Here is a 14,933-nt window from a genome sequence, read left to right on the forward strand (position 1 = left end):
AAATGCGTTATCCTTAGGCTTTAACTCCAGAACATCTGGTGTCCAGATGACAAACCGCTCCAGAGAACATCTTCTTAACACTGATGGTAGGCGGAGCAATGAACTGGGATTTAAAAGAATCTGTGAAAGGTTATCTGGTAACATTGCTCAGAAGCCTAGCCGGAACCTCACTTCTCAACTCAGTGTCCCCACCCTTGGCCGTGGTTTCTTACATCTATATGCACACTGACCTCCAAGAAAAAAAATCAACAAGAGCCCCAAAGAGCTGTCTCTGAAGTAACCTTTTTGTGTGCAAAATAAACACTTTTTTTTTTTTAATCTTAGTAACTAGGATGAAATTAAAACACCAATACCCGTGGTGGTTTTGATTTTCAGATTTATTTAGTCTCCAAGTCTCTCCCAGAAGTCTCTGAAGGAGGTTCCCCCAAGCAACTGCTTTTACCACACTATTCCTAAAGTCTAAAGAGCGTTTCATGCTTGAATCAGAGGGATCAAAATCTGAGCCCCCCAGGAATGATGAGGGGCCGGGAGGTGAGGAGACTATTATTTAGCATTCTTATTCTGGGTGAGGCAAGGAAGTTATTCTAGGATAACATTAATGAATGGTCCTAGGTCTACTGTAATTAGATTCATATTCTAATTTTGAGTGTCTGAGAAATTGTGACACCATTGGTAGACCAGGACTGTTGTGAGGAATTAGATTCGCCAGGATTTGCACTAAGTCTACAAACGTCCTATTGTTGAGGTTCGGACTTTGCCACAGTGGATTTCCAGAGAACTGTTTTCTAGGCTCTTCCCTGCACAAGGCTCTAGGAATCTGAGCTGAAGATACTCCATTGTTATGCACCACAAATTAACCAATATACATGCATTTCATTACAATTCAGCCTTGACTTTCCACACTCACTAGGCATCTAGTTTGTCTATTAGAAGAGGGTCTTGAGATGCAGGCAGTCCAGATGAGACTTGATAGGCTGAGGTCAGATGTTAGGGGAGGAGGTCTCCCCTTTTCTGAGGACTAGGGGAGGAAGGGAGAGGTTACAAGGGAGGGAGGGTGGAATCGGGAGGTGACCAGGGAAGGGGCTACAATCAGGATGTAAAGTGAGTAAATTAAAAATAAAAAAGTAAAAAGGAAAGAAGGAAAGAAGGAAGAAAGGAAGGAAAAGGATCTTGAGCCAGGTGACTGCAGAGAGAGAAAGAAAGAAAGAAAAAAGGATCTTGACCCTCGTGAGAATTTACTATATTACCTTTGTGATTTCAATTTATTTGTTTTATAAACAAGTTATATCTTTTCTGTAACAAGTTATATCTTTAAATTTTAAAAAATTGCAATAATTCAATAGTCAGTTTGAGGTTCACGGATCAAGGATCGTAAATGCAAGTTTTAAGATACAACTCTCCAAAACACTGTATCCCCAAAAGAACTCATAGCAAAGTGTATCTTTACTGTGACTACAAGAGCTAACCCACAAACTGACTTTGTATCAAGGCCTCAGGACTCTGAGGTCTGAGAATCCTCTTCAGTCATAACCCTGTGGTCTCTGAACTACAGAACAGCTGACCTAGCTCCCAAGAGACTAGGAGGAGCAATGTTTGCTTGAATCTGGCTCTGAGTGAAAGGCTCTGATCCGACTCAATTTAAGATCCTTAGCACAGTCCCATCATAATAATTGTCTCTTTTCCATTCAAATGAAGAAGCCTTTTGTCTTCCACAACTTAGGGAAGGTCACTAAAAACTGATGACACTGATTTTCTTATTAAAAATAATAAAAACCTAACATCTTAAGTAAAATTTCACTTTTATTATTTGTTTAATTGAGTATTTGGAAATTTCACATCATGCACCCTGATGGTGTCATCTTCCTGCTCCTCAGTCTTCCTCCATCCCCAAAAAAGGAAAAAGCAAGTCTATTTTATGTTGTTCATATACTCACTGGGGCATGGTCAAATTCCTAGTAGACATCCCCCCAAGGAAGGATGAATTTTTCTCTACTTGTATCCATGCCATCAACTGAGGAGAGCCTGTAGTAGCTGGGGAGGGGCAGGGATCGCTCTCCTGGGAAGGGCGACCTTAAATAAAAGGTTTAACATGAAAATCTTGTTACCTACTGCTACATTAGTCAAGCCAGCCACATGCAGGCAGTCCTGCCTAGTGCCCAACACATTCTAAAATACCGTCAATAAATTTCCTCTTTGTTTCTTCCATGTCAAGATAGTTGTAGACTCAGTAAAATGCTTAGATACTTTTGAACGTTCTCTTTAATTTTTATTTTGTTCATGCATGTGTCTATATGTGGGTGTGGGCATGTGAGGCCAGAGGTGTTGGGTCTCCCTAGAGCTGAAGTTATAAGCAATTGTGAGCCACTCGATGTGGGTGCTAGGAACCATACTCTGGCCCTCTGCAAGAAGAGTGTGTTCTCTTAACTGCTGAGCTCTCTCCAGTTCCTGGAATTATGTGTTTTAAATCATAACAATACCAATGTATACTGTGTATTCCATAGAAGACAAAGTTTCACCAATGCTCACTGTGTTTATGGGCTTCTAGAGTCCATAAAGAAGTAACCTAAGCCTCAAGTATATATACATGTATCTGAGTATAAATGACCCTCCAAGCCAATAATGTGAGAAAAAAGGAAAAGTTAAGTCAGGTGAGTATCATAGACTTTGATTGTTTCCTGGTGAGGAACCTAGGACCTTTTAAGGAAATTCTTAGGACAGGAAGCCTCGAGAAGACTGTGAGCTAGCTGCTGAGTACCTCACTCTCCCGTGTGCCATGGGAAGATCCAGAGCTGATGTTACTGGGGCTCGTTTACACTGATCTAATTCCCCACCCCACCCCCGACCTCCAGTGATAGAAAACCAAGAAGATCTGAGTTCAAATTGGTAATACACATGTAACTGAGGATAAGTTGATTCAGATACCTAGTTTTTAAACAAGTACATCGGGATAGGACTGTAGCATTGTTGTGAAAACTGAATGAGCTATTAAGTGCCCTTTGAAAGTTGGCCATCATCAATCCAGGCATGGTAGTTCACACCTGCAGTCCTACATACCAGGAGAGTGAGACAAAAGAATTATCTCAAGTTTAAGGCCAGCTTGGGCTACACAGTAGGTTCTAGGCCAGCCTGAATTGCAAACTGACTGTGTGTGTGTGTGTGTGTGTGTGTGTGTGTGTGTGTGTGTGTGTGTGTGTGTAAGTTTTTTTAAAAGGAAGGGAGAAGAAGAACAGAAGTTGGCCCTTATCATCATCATCATCATCATCATCATCATGATCCCCCAATGTTCCTGAAGGCTAAAAGAACTTAAGTTTGTTCGGCTCTTATCTGAGGAGTTATTCAAATGGGGAGCAGGAGGCTAAAAAGTCAACCAACACATCTGTCAAGGCTACACTTGGCAGGGCAGAAGCTACCCAGTAGAAAAGGAAGAGCTACAAGCTGGGGAGATAAAGCATGCAGGTCTCTCTATGGGCAGCAATAGTTGCCAAGGTTTTTTGTCTAAGAAGTTGAACAAGTAGAATGTTTAGTAAGAGGCTTTGAGAGGCCAGTCCCATTCTTTCCCAAGCTGTTCCCAAATGAGATTAGTTTGAAAAGGCAGACATAGAGAGGTAGGATTTCATGCTGCTCAGGCAGACTGACACTACAAAGAGAGATTCAAGGTCTATCCCAGCATCTAGCTGGTTCTACCCTCTACAGCAGTGCCATCCAAACAGCAGCTGGTAAATCAGTGAGCCTAGAAATCAGTCTTGTGGGTCATGATGAGCTTTTCCTTCAGTTCACAAATTAGATTTTACAATATCCAAGTAAATTACAGGTAATAACAATGAGTAGTCCCTCCCAAAAAAAAACTTTTGTTGCACCCAAATACGTTGTTAACCCTCCCTGTCTGTAAAATACACAGCATGTCATTAGTGTGAGTCAAAGTAAATGTTTGAGAAGCTCAGCTACGGACAGAAGCCAGCTAAGCAAACACTATATAGAGCTGTTGAAGTCTGGGTAGTTTGGATTCTAGGGTCCACAAAGTTGGTAAGCTAGGACGAGTGTGTTACGGAAGTGACCAACCCTCTACTATTGCTGCTGCAGCCAAGACAGTGGTTTCACACACAACCTGATTTGTTCAGAACAGACATTCGCTCTCAGGCTTGCGGCATTTTGGGTTACCTCTGATAGTGAGTAATGAGATGAGGTGTCGGGGCATTACACGACTCAGAACCTTAGCCATCGTCTTTTGAAAGCTTTATAGGTGTGTGTGCCGTGTTCTCACCTGGCGAGCAGAGTAGCTTCCGGCCGATCCTGGGTATCGTTCTATCAGCAGTGGCCTCAGGTCGTTCTGCCACATTTCGGAAATACTGGTGCCTTCTGCAACTTGCCGAAGAGATGAGGAATTCAGATGTGCCGGTTGGTGGTGGTTCTGTGAGTAAATAAAAGTGCTTAGCTCTCACTGCATGTGCTTACGACTCAGCATGGTACATTTGTGGTTAGTCCCTTTAACACCTCAAAATGAAGGAATACGGTTGATGTCATATGAGGTAAAGCAGCCAACTGTAAAACGGGCCCCTTGACTCCTCTGACTTGGGCAGCTTTTTTAAAAAAACAAAATTGACAGTTTTCAACCTGTGTAACTTAAAATGGTTTTTCTCGGTAATTGCGTTGTAAAAGTAAGGTTTAAAATTAACAGTATGGGTTGGTGAGATGGCTCGATAGATAAGCACTTGCCAACAAGCCTGGTGAGCTGTCTATCTCTGAGACCCACATGGCGGAGGGAGAAAGCTGACTTCAGCAAGTTGTCCGTACTCTGACCTCCATACATACATACACCACGGTATACATGTACACACACACACACACACACACACACACACACACATATACATACATATATATATACATACATACACACACACACACACACACACACACACACACACACACATATATATATATATATATATATATATATATATATATTTGTAACCAACAGTTAGGAGGCAGAAACATGACGATCACAACTCCAAGGCCAGACTGGACTACACAGAGAAAGACTATTTCAAAACACCAACATAAACAACAACAAAAAAGTAACAATTATGAGACTATTATCCGAAGAAAGTTTAATACTTAAAAAGCCGCAGACAGCAAAGACACACACTGTTAGTATGAAAGGCAGTGAGGTATTCTGAACTGCCAGTCAGAGAAGCCAGAGGCAAGACTTCCTTGCCATCTATGAACTCAGGATCTGTAACATTACTCTCAATCTGAATTTGACAACTATATAACTGGTTGAATAGGAACCCTTTTAAATAATCAATTAAATTATCTTATATTCAAGTAAGGTTTATACTACTCTTTAGTACACTTATTTATTAAATGAAACTTAAAAGGCTAAGTAGCCCTAATGTTCAAATGTATACCCTGAGTATGACTTTATACATGCTGTGCTTTTTCTTATGACATCTAAAATGATGAATCAGTCATTCGTTACGAGTTTATCAAACACTCAGAGGGAATGTGCAACTCCGCCTCAAAGGGAAGCAAATGGTTAATCAAATGACCTCTTCTCTAATGAGAATGATGAGAGTGACATAAAGACATTGAGTTCTTTGGAACGCAAAACAGAAATTGAGAGAGCACTGCCCGTTCTACAGTTTCTCCCAGGATTAGTGTTAATTGGATATGTTTAAACAACCCTGCAGGTAATTCACTCCATATGAACCACCCACACAGCTAGTGAGACACTGTAGAAATGGAGACTGTGGCTGCCTCACTGCTGCTCTCCCTCTACACTTTGAGATGGCCCAGTGGTACTCTCTAGTGTTTATCATGCGAAGAACTCAGGCTGTTTGGTCAGATATCATCAGTCTTTCAACTCAGCACCCACCACTAGCTGTAACTCTGGCTGCATTGCTTAACCTCATGAAGACTCTGTTTCTTTGGGGAAAAAAAAAAAAAAACAGATGTAATTATACCTACATCCAAAGGTTCTTAGAACTAAATAAGCTAATATATACATAGTGCCTAGTAAATATTGGATGTGCTAGTTTTCTCTATCATACAGGAAAGAAGTGTAGAATGTTAGACTCAGGTAAGCCACTTAGAAATAACCTAGTCCAACCCGCTGATAGCCACCAATGGAAACTGAGGTCTGTAGAAAGCAGCTGTGGAGTCCTGGCAGGTGGGTTCCTAACCCGGTGCCTCATCACTGTACTTCCACTTTACTCTTGAATGTTCATACTGTGTCTGAATAGATTAAAGCTCTGGGGGGTTTTTGTTTTTGTTTTTGTTTTTGTTTTGGGGAGGGGAGTAACACATCTTAAAGTATACTTCTAGAGGGCAGAGAGAAGACTCAGTGGGTAAAGACACCTGCTGCCAAGTCTCAGGAACCTGAGTTCAATCCCCCGAACCCACATGGTAGAAGGAGAAAACTTCCATGTCTCTTACATATTGTCCTCTGACATCTACACAGGTACAGTGGCACACGCATACACTCTCTCTCTCTCTCTCTCTCTCTCTCTCTCTCTCTCTCTCTCTCTCTCTCTCTCTCTCTCAAAGGTATGTTTCTTTCATATGTCATTCACAGGGAAAAAAAAGATTCAGCTAGAGACTTTGTAGACACATAAACTGCTAAGAAGGCATGAGAGTAGAAACAAAACCAGGGGTCTAAGGAGACTAATGGATGTGCATAGAGATCAAGGCTGCAGACTATGGAAGGCAGAATATGCTTAAAGGATGTTACACACTTGCATGAAAACGGCCTCATGTAGCCCTAGACAACAGACAAATGTGTTTCCTAAATGAATTTGTCATTGAAGCCTCTAAATTCCTCAGAACCTCCAGTGTCTAAGGCCTCATGTTAGATGCTGAATAGCATTTGAAGAAAGCTGACTCTAAAAGACAAAGCAACTAAAATTTGAAGTCGAAGGCAAAGAAAATGGGGGACTGCTCCTTCCTGACAAACAAACAAACAAACAAAAAAAACAAAAAACAAACAAAAAAACCCATGTGTATCTCTCTTGCTGCCTTGCAGGCTCTGTGGTATGTGTATCTATCTCTCCCACTGCCTTGCAGGCTTGGTGGTGTGTATCTGTCTCTCCTGCTGCCCTGCAGGCCCCGTGGTGTGTATCTATCTCTCCTGCTGCCCTGCAGGCTCTGTGATGCTCTGCTGGCTCCCACCCAGCATTCTTTGGTCACCCTAGCATCCACGTACTTTGAGGTTCTACTCCGTAGTGTCTTGGCATTCTAGCAATGCATTCTGCCCTTCAAATCGTTTCCCGTCCTCTTCACCTTCCAAACTTCTGTCTCTTTCATGCCTCAGCCTGAAGGCCATCCTCAGGTGCTGTGTTTAATGTCTGTATTTCATATAAGTTACCAGATCCAGGAGGGCTAGAACGCTTCCTATTTATGTACTTGACTCTCTCCAGAGTCACAAAGGCAAGCACCTGGTAGCTATTGGGTAATTTCAAGTAATAAACGGATAAATAAAGTGTTTTTCTAAAATTATCTTGCCTGTAAATGTGTTTACATAGCAGAAAAGTAAAAGCCACATCTCTGTCTTCATAAATACTAAACCAGATTACTGCGTAAGAAGGTACAAAAGCCAGAAGAGACATGTGGCAGCCTGGTGCAAGGAGATAAAATGTTTCTTGGTTCCCGGTGGCTGCAGGGTATAAGAGGATAAGCCATGTCCTGGTTCCAGGTGGCTACCAATTGAAAGAGAACAAGACATATCCTTGTTCCATGTTTGTGAGCTTTGTTCAAACTTCTGCTTGATGCTCTGACAAGTCCCAGCTCATTGGCCCAGGGCAGTAACGATGACAAATAAGAACTTCCATGTCAAATTCTGTTTCAGGGACCAGTGGCAGATGTTTGCTGCCAAGCCTGGTGTCCTGAGTCCAACCCCCAGACTCTATATTGTAGGAAAGAACTGACTCTAGCAAGTGGTCCTTTGGCACCCCTCCGTGCCACACACACTACATAAATAAATGAATAAATACTCTTATTGACACAGCTATCTTTATAAGTGGCTCCTCCTCTAGTTATTGTCCATTGCTCCAATGCAGAGCCAACCTAGCCACTGTGGAAAGATTTCTTCACTTCATGTCCACAGTGAAAAGAAATCAGTCATATTTAAGTGCACGTTTTATAGAGGCTTGAAATTTTTCAAAAGACTTAATAAAAATAAGAATAAAATAAATAGCCTTTCAGCATCTCTAAATTGCTTCCTTTGCACACTGCTACGGCATAATATGATACAAAGACAAGTTAAGAAAGGAAGGGTTTGGATTTCTCAGTTGGCACGCCCTTGATGCAAAGAGAACATGGCACATGAGACAGCTGGTCACATTACAACCACAGTCAGGAAGCAGGGGTGACAAATGTTGCTACTTTTTTTGTTTTAATCCTTTAGTCCAGTCTAAGACTCCAGCCTGCGGAGTCTTCCCACCTCTTTAACCCAATCTAAAATTCCTCCCCCCAGATATGCACAAAGGTTTGTCTCCTAGGTGGTTCTAGAGTCTGTCAAATGATGGTCCATATTTAAGCATCACACCCTCAAACTGCAAAAGGAACCCTGTATGAAAACTAGATGGCAGATAACACTTTTTAAACCCTTAGTAGCTGATAGTAAGTACAGGAGACAGACCTATGGATGCTCCCAAATACAGACCCATCTGCCCTTCAACCTTCTGAGTTAAGCCACAAAAATGGTTATTTTTATAAGTGCACTTCAATAAAGACCACCTTCCCCATTCTTTCTGAGACCAGATGAATCTGCAAAATCACAGGAATAGTAAACTTCCTAGCTGCTGAAGAACACTGAAAGCAAAGCAACTATGGTCAACTTTGCAAGTCTCTTGAGTCCCAAAAAGCCAGTAAGGAGGAAAAGCATGCAGCTTGCACATGCTAAACAGCACGCATGCACCTAAAGCAGCGGTTCTCAACCTGTGGGTCATGACTCCTCTACTGAGGTGGTGGTGACAAACAACCTTTTCACAGGGGTCACCTAAGACCATCTCCATGTCAGGTATTTATATTACGATTCATAGCAGTAGCAAAATTACAGTTTTCAAGTAGCAACAAAAGTAATTTTATGGGGTGTGGTGGAACCGTATGAAGGGGTCACAGCATTGGGAAAGCTGGGAACCGCTGAACTAAAGGACTTGTACTCTCTGAACTCACTAACTACAAAAACTTGTTTTGAAACAAGAACGAGTACAAAGACAAAAGTGGGAAGAAAGGACAGGCTCAGAGGGCACTCGCTGAGCCCAGCACAATGCTGAAGTTGGATTTGGAAGTGCACACCCATGACCCCAGCACTCGAGAGACAGAGACAGAAGAATCCCTCCAAATTGGAAGCCAGCCTGATCTATACAGTGAGTTCCAGCCCTGTGACGGGGCGGCATAGCAACACTCTGGCCCAAAACAAAACAGCACAAAGCCCGATGGCAAATGTAAACTCCAAGCTTAGTGTAGGTGGATTTCAATTGGAGGTGCTTCAGCAGCTTCTGTTGCTGCCAGCATTCTCAGAGGATCAAGCTCGGTGACAGCCCTGGCCTTGTCTTTCCATCCAGGCAGAAAGGACAATGAAGTCTGCTCTAGGTGACAAGAATCTGTCAGCTAAAACTAACTTGTGAACCAGATATCCTGAAGCATCTCCCGTCTAATCACATGGGCTCGGGCCAGAGGCGGTTTTGTTACATAATTTGGAAAGGTGGCCTAGCCGGCAGAGGCAGTGGAAATTCCAAAACACTGAACGTAAAAGAGATTATTATGGGCATACAGCCAGTTCAAGGGTCTATCTTTTATGAACACTCTATACAGTCCTCAGACTAAACTTTTGCTACCTGCAGCTTCCATTCAGCTAACACTGAAATGTTGTGTGTAGGAGCCGTGGACAATATGTGTGTGTGTGTGTGTGTGTGTGTGTGTGTGTGTGTGTACATGAGGGTGGCAATAAAAACATCCAGAAGATTAAGAGAAATTATCTGAAGAATGAGATTATGGGCGATGTTTGTTTGTTTGTTTGTTTGTTTAGGACATATTATTTTGTGCTTTTGAAGTTTTCTAGAATAAGTACATGTTACATTCACACTAGGCATGGCAAAGCTGCACCATTTAGCTCATTGAAGCTAACATTCCTTTTAAAACATAGGAAGCTTTTCAATAGCAAGCACTTCTCATGTGAAGGAAAATCGATTTAACGAGATTGTTATTTATTTAGGGTTTTGTTGGTGTTGTTTTGGTTTTGTTTGTTTGTTTGTTTTTGTTTTGAGATAGAATTTCTTTGTGTAGCTCTTGCTGTCCTGGAACTCACTCTGTAGACCAGGCTGGCCTTGAAATCACAAAGATCCACCTGCATCTGCCTCCTGAGTGCTGGGATTAATGGTGTGTGCGCTACCTGCACCCAGCGAGATTTTTTTTGTAACTAAACCAAAATAATGAGTCTGTAGCAAAGAACCAAAGCTGAGGATGTGGGAAGCGTGGGATTCAGGAACAGTCATTCTTATAGGCTCAGTTTTCTTAACAAATATATTTTATTACAAACTTATTAACCGAGAGTACCTCACTTATAACCGACTAACCTAAACAATAGGAAAAGAAGATTAAAGAATACAATAATAAAACCATAAAGATATCGGTTCTGAGGAACAATTCTCCTGGTGTAGTCAGCAGGATTTCTTCTGCTGGAACCTGGAGCAACCAGAACCTGGAACCTCAGCAGAAGCCCGGAGCCCAGATGCCTTCACTTGAGCAGTTCTCTCTAGGAGCATCTCGAAATGGAGCGATGAACAGCCAAAACTATCCCAAGTCTCCAAAGGCCCCGCCTCCTATTTTTGGCTCACATTTATATCTCCTCTCAGAATTTGTTCAAGGATGTTTTTCATCTGGTTAACAACCAATCCCCCACACACAGTAGTTTGACTTCTAAGGGGATAAACATCACCTGCTCTCTTACAAGTCTTTTTCTCATCCCCAACTTGTGATCTAAACAAACAAACAAAAAAACATGTTTATCTCTCCTTCACATTCTAAGTATAGATCAACTTTCAGCATAATGATAACTTGAAAACTGGAGGGGGAGTGGTCAAGGAGTCTAGGGGTGAGGGAAGAAAAGATGTCCCAGACAAGCTCTGCGATTCATGATGCCACTTAGGGTCAATCTTGGCCCAGGGAGATGGTTAGGGATTAGAGCTAGGATTTAAAAAGCTCTTCCTCTGTCCTCCAAACAACACACACACACACACACACACACACACACACACACACACACACACACACACACCACACACACATGAGCTATCTAGACACTGTTCCTAAGTCCTTAGTCAGCCAATAGTTATTGACCTTAAAAGAGAGAATTTAAAACAACAACAACAAATCAAGGAAGATCAGGGTGTCAAGCCAAATTCTAGAGCCTTGGCTCACTTCCTTAAAAATCCTACTTTCCAGTCTGTAAATGGAGATAATCACATTCTCTGGGGGGGGGGGGGGTTTAGGGGCAGACGGGGCGGGGGGAGCTGTGACATTCAAGTTGGGTGCTTTTGTATATCTGCCAACTGGTACCTTCAGGTCCATACCCTTTAGCATACATGCGTACGCAGGCCCAGCAGGGAGTGTAATCCTCTCTAATGTTTCTAGGCTTCAAATCATCACATCCTAGTCCTGCACACAGCCATAAACCAGGGGTTGAGCTGCTTTTGCGGGTTAGATACCACTAAACAAGACACACCTCTGTTTCCCCACCGAGGCAGTGGATTTCAAAACCAGCGAGCTTTCCTTAGCACCAAGAACACACCTCATCTGATTAAAACAGTCAAACGTCATTTAAAAAAAAAAAAAAAAGGCAGGAAGGCGTGTATTTTAGCGTGGACTGATTCATCTCCCAGGCAGCAAAGCGGAGCTGGTTGCCCGGAAGACTTATGGAGACCTTTAGAACCAGAAGTTCAAGAGGAGCTATTATCTGAGGACTGTCATGGCTGAACTGTCACTCTCTTGTGCCATTTGAGAGTGTTTGCTTTCCTCGTGAAACAGTCATTAGAAGCTTCAAGGAGAAAACAGAAACTCATATTTCAAAAGACATTTCTCAAAGGTCAAATTCACACATTACGTTAAGACATTTTTAAGAACACTGTCCACAGAATCGACTGACCACGACTCAGGTGGGTTCACAGAGATCAGGGAGCCCGCATGGGTCCGACCTAGGTCCTCTGCGACTATGTTACGGTTGTGTAGCTCAGTGTTCCTGTAGGACTCCTAACAGTGGGAGCAGGGGCTGTCTCTGACTCTCTTGCCTGCTTTTGGGACCCTTTTCCTTTTATTGGGTTGGCTCGTCCAGCCCTGCTGTGAGAATAACCCTGGTCTTATTGTAGCATGTTCCTCCATATTTGGTGGATGTCCCTGGAAGGCCTGCTCTTTTCTGAGAAAAGCTGAAGGGAGAAGAGGTTGATTGGGGCGGGGAAAGTGGGTTGGGGGAGAGAAGAGAAACTGAAGTAAGGAAGAATAAATTTAAAAGAAAAAACATCTATAAAAAAGAATCACAGAATGTTCTCCCACCTAGAAATACCCCCGTCCACTACACATCCCCACAGGCAGGCCCTGAGTGTAGCTCAGCTCCCGACAATATATCCCACCTATTTAAATATGTTTTAAAGACACATTTGACCTGGTGCCACCTTCTGGTTTTAACATCCCCTTCCCAGTGCTTGACCTCCCGGGTACGCCAAAAGGAGTGCCGAAGTGAATTTTGCTCCAGGTCCCAGGCAGCACTTCTGGGCATCTGTGGGAAGGCAGCTTACTCATTGCGGTTACGGCTACGGCTACGGAGTGATTGAAGCTGTGAGACTTCCTCACTCACACTCACACTGACATACAGAAATGCTAAAAGCGTTTAAAACAGCCACTTAGTGATGTCGTCTAAAGTTTATATCCCCAGACGGATGCTTTTCTTAGTTTCTTTAAAGGCATTGCCATTTTACTCGGAAACCATCAACATTTGCACAGCCCTTAGCAATTTCATGATTTCACAACTGTTGCACAAGAAAAGGAAGTAATTGTGAATCTATTTTCCTCACACAGAGCGACTTGGCAAATCATTTTTATTCTATATTTCTTAAATGAGATTTCCACAACTGAATTCATTTATCTGACAACAGCATGTGCTGTTTGAATTTAAATACCTAACAAGATGTTGGCGCTGAGTCCACAAGGAAACTATCCCGGTGGAGCATCTTTGAACGCAGTAGTTGGGGATCCGCGGACACACCCCTAGACTCGCAGTCTAGACACCGAGGAGTGGCGATCGCTGGCCTCGCGAGTGGGCAACGGAGCCCCTATGCCCCTCTTCTTGCACAGCAAGCGAGACACATTTCCTGTGTCTATCAGCGCCCCCATCAGAGCTCAGCCAGAGGGAGGCGGTGACATCACCCAGCCCCCAGGCGTCTCCAGCGCAACCCCGAAACCAGCCCTGGCGCCCAGGCTTAGGAGAGCCCTGGCTCCCCAGGTGCTGGGTGAGTACTTTGAGCCTGGGCAGGGGGACAGAATCCCTGACCCATCTCCAGAAGAAGGTGGCCCGAGTCCCAGGTCCTGACACCCTCCAAGAACCATCAGGGTACAGCATGCAGCAAGCGGCCCCTCACCTTCTCTTGCGTCCAGGCAGTGGTGACGGGACTCCGAGTCCCAGCTGTCAGGGACAGGATGGTCGCCAGCAGCAGCAGCAGGTGGAGGATGCCCAGGACGCGCTGGTCTTCTCCGCCTGCCATCTCTGCAAGAGTGTGTGGGCGCGGATTGCCCAGGCCGCCGACGGGCACGAGCCCGGGAACGCGCGTCGGTCGCCTGCCCCCTTCTCCACCCCTGGGTCGACTGTGCCCGCCTCCCCATTGCCTCCCGTGGCCACCCGCTGCAAAGCGGCGCAAGCAGAAGCCAGCAGCCCTCCTTCTCCTGAAGGCAGCAAGCCAGGGGACTGGGCTGCCCTGGGTGACAAGAGATTCGAGCTTCGGAATCTAAGGAACAAAAAGGCCACTTCCTTGTCTTGGAGAGAGTGAAAGGAAGGAAGGAAGGAAGAGCATGGAAAAGACTTTCAGTGATTCTCCAGCGCCATAAAAGGGAGTAATAGACAGGAAAGGGGTTTAACAGTCCCTTGGTGCTGTAAGTGGTTTTCTGCACCTATTCATGGATGAGACTGGACAGAGTCAATATTTGTGCAGTGTGCTCTGTACCAGGCACTGTGCCAACTTCTAGGTGCTCCCATTTAATCTGCAAACCCCATTTGACACTTGTGGAAACTGACCTCTCACTGGAAGAACCCTGGACTGGAAGCCCCCAGGGAAAGTGTTTCTTGTAAAACAGTCGTTCTCAACCTTTCTAATGCTGCGACCCTTTAATACAGTTCCTCATGTTGTGGTGACCCCAACCATAAAACTATTTTCATTGCTACTTTGTAACTGTAATTTTTCTGCCATTATGAATCGTAATATCTGATTTCAGCATGGTCTTAAGCAAGCCCTATGAAAGTATCTTTTGACCCACAGACTGAGAACCACTTCCTGAGAGGCTGCGATTTTCATCTTGTGTCTCTTTCTCTCAAGTTACCTCTCCTTTAAGAGATTGACCACCGTATTCCCAAATTGACAAGAAAGGTTGAAATAATTACTAAAATATATGAGATTAACAGTGCCCCCCCCCCGAAGGTAGTTATTTCTAATTCCTGTCTCCAAAAGGAAAAGCCCACGTCAAATTTTAGGTGGCCCCTTACTTTCACCAGACATTCAACTAACCACAAATCAAAAAATAATGGGAGTTTTTATCTCTATGCGATCAGCCCTCTCCCATATTCCTTAAAGAATATAATATTTATTTGCAAGGCATTAACTTTTATAATCAAACTATGGATAATTTAAGGTCTGTGGGGGGATTTCATCTTATATGTAAATGGTATAACATTT

General features: G+C 43.5%; 1 protein-coding gene across 1 annotated transcript in view; it reads right to left on the reverse strand.

The window, feature by feature from the left end:
- The window catches only part of Qpct (glutaminyl-peptide cyclotransferase), a 30,860-nt gene extending 17,042 nt beyond the window's left edge, over nucleotides 1-13,818 (reverse strand). The window contains exons 1-2 of the mRNA XM_051166030.1: nucleotides 13,629-13,818; nucleotides 4,262-4,408 (exon numbers count right to left, since the gene is read on the reverse strand). Coding sequence (XP_051021987.1) covers nucleotides 4,262-4,408; nucleotides 13,629-13,751 — 270 coding nt within the window. The 5' untranslated portion in view covers nucleotides 13,752-13,818. The remainder of the gene's footprint in view (nucleotides 1-4,261; nucleotides 4,409-13,628) is intronic.
- Nucleotides 13,819-14,933: the final 1,115 nt, after the last annotated feature.

Source organism: Acomys russatus, chromosome 1, assembly GCF_903995435.1.
Source record: "Acomys russatus chromosome 1, mAcoRus1.1, whole genome shotgun sequence".
Taxonomy (NCBI): domain Eukaryota; kingdom Metazoa; phylum Chordata; class Mammalia; order Rodentia; family Muridae; genus Acomys; species Acomys russatus.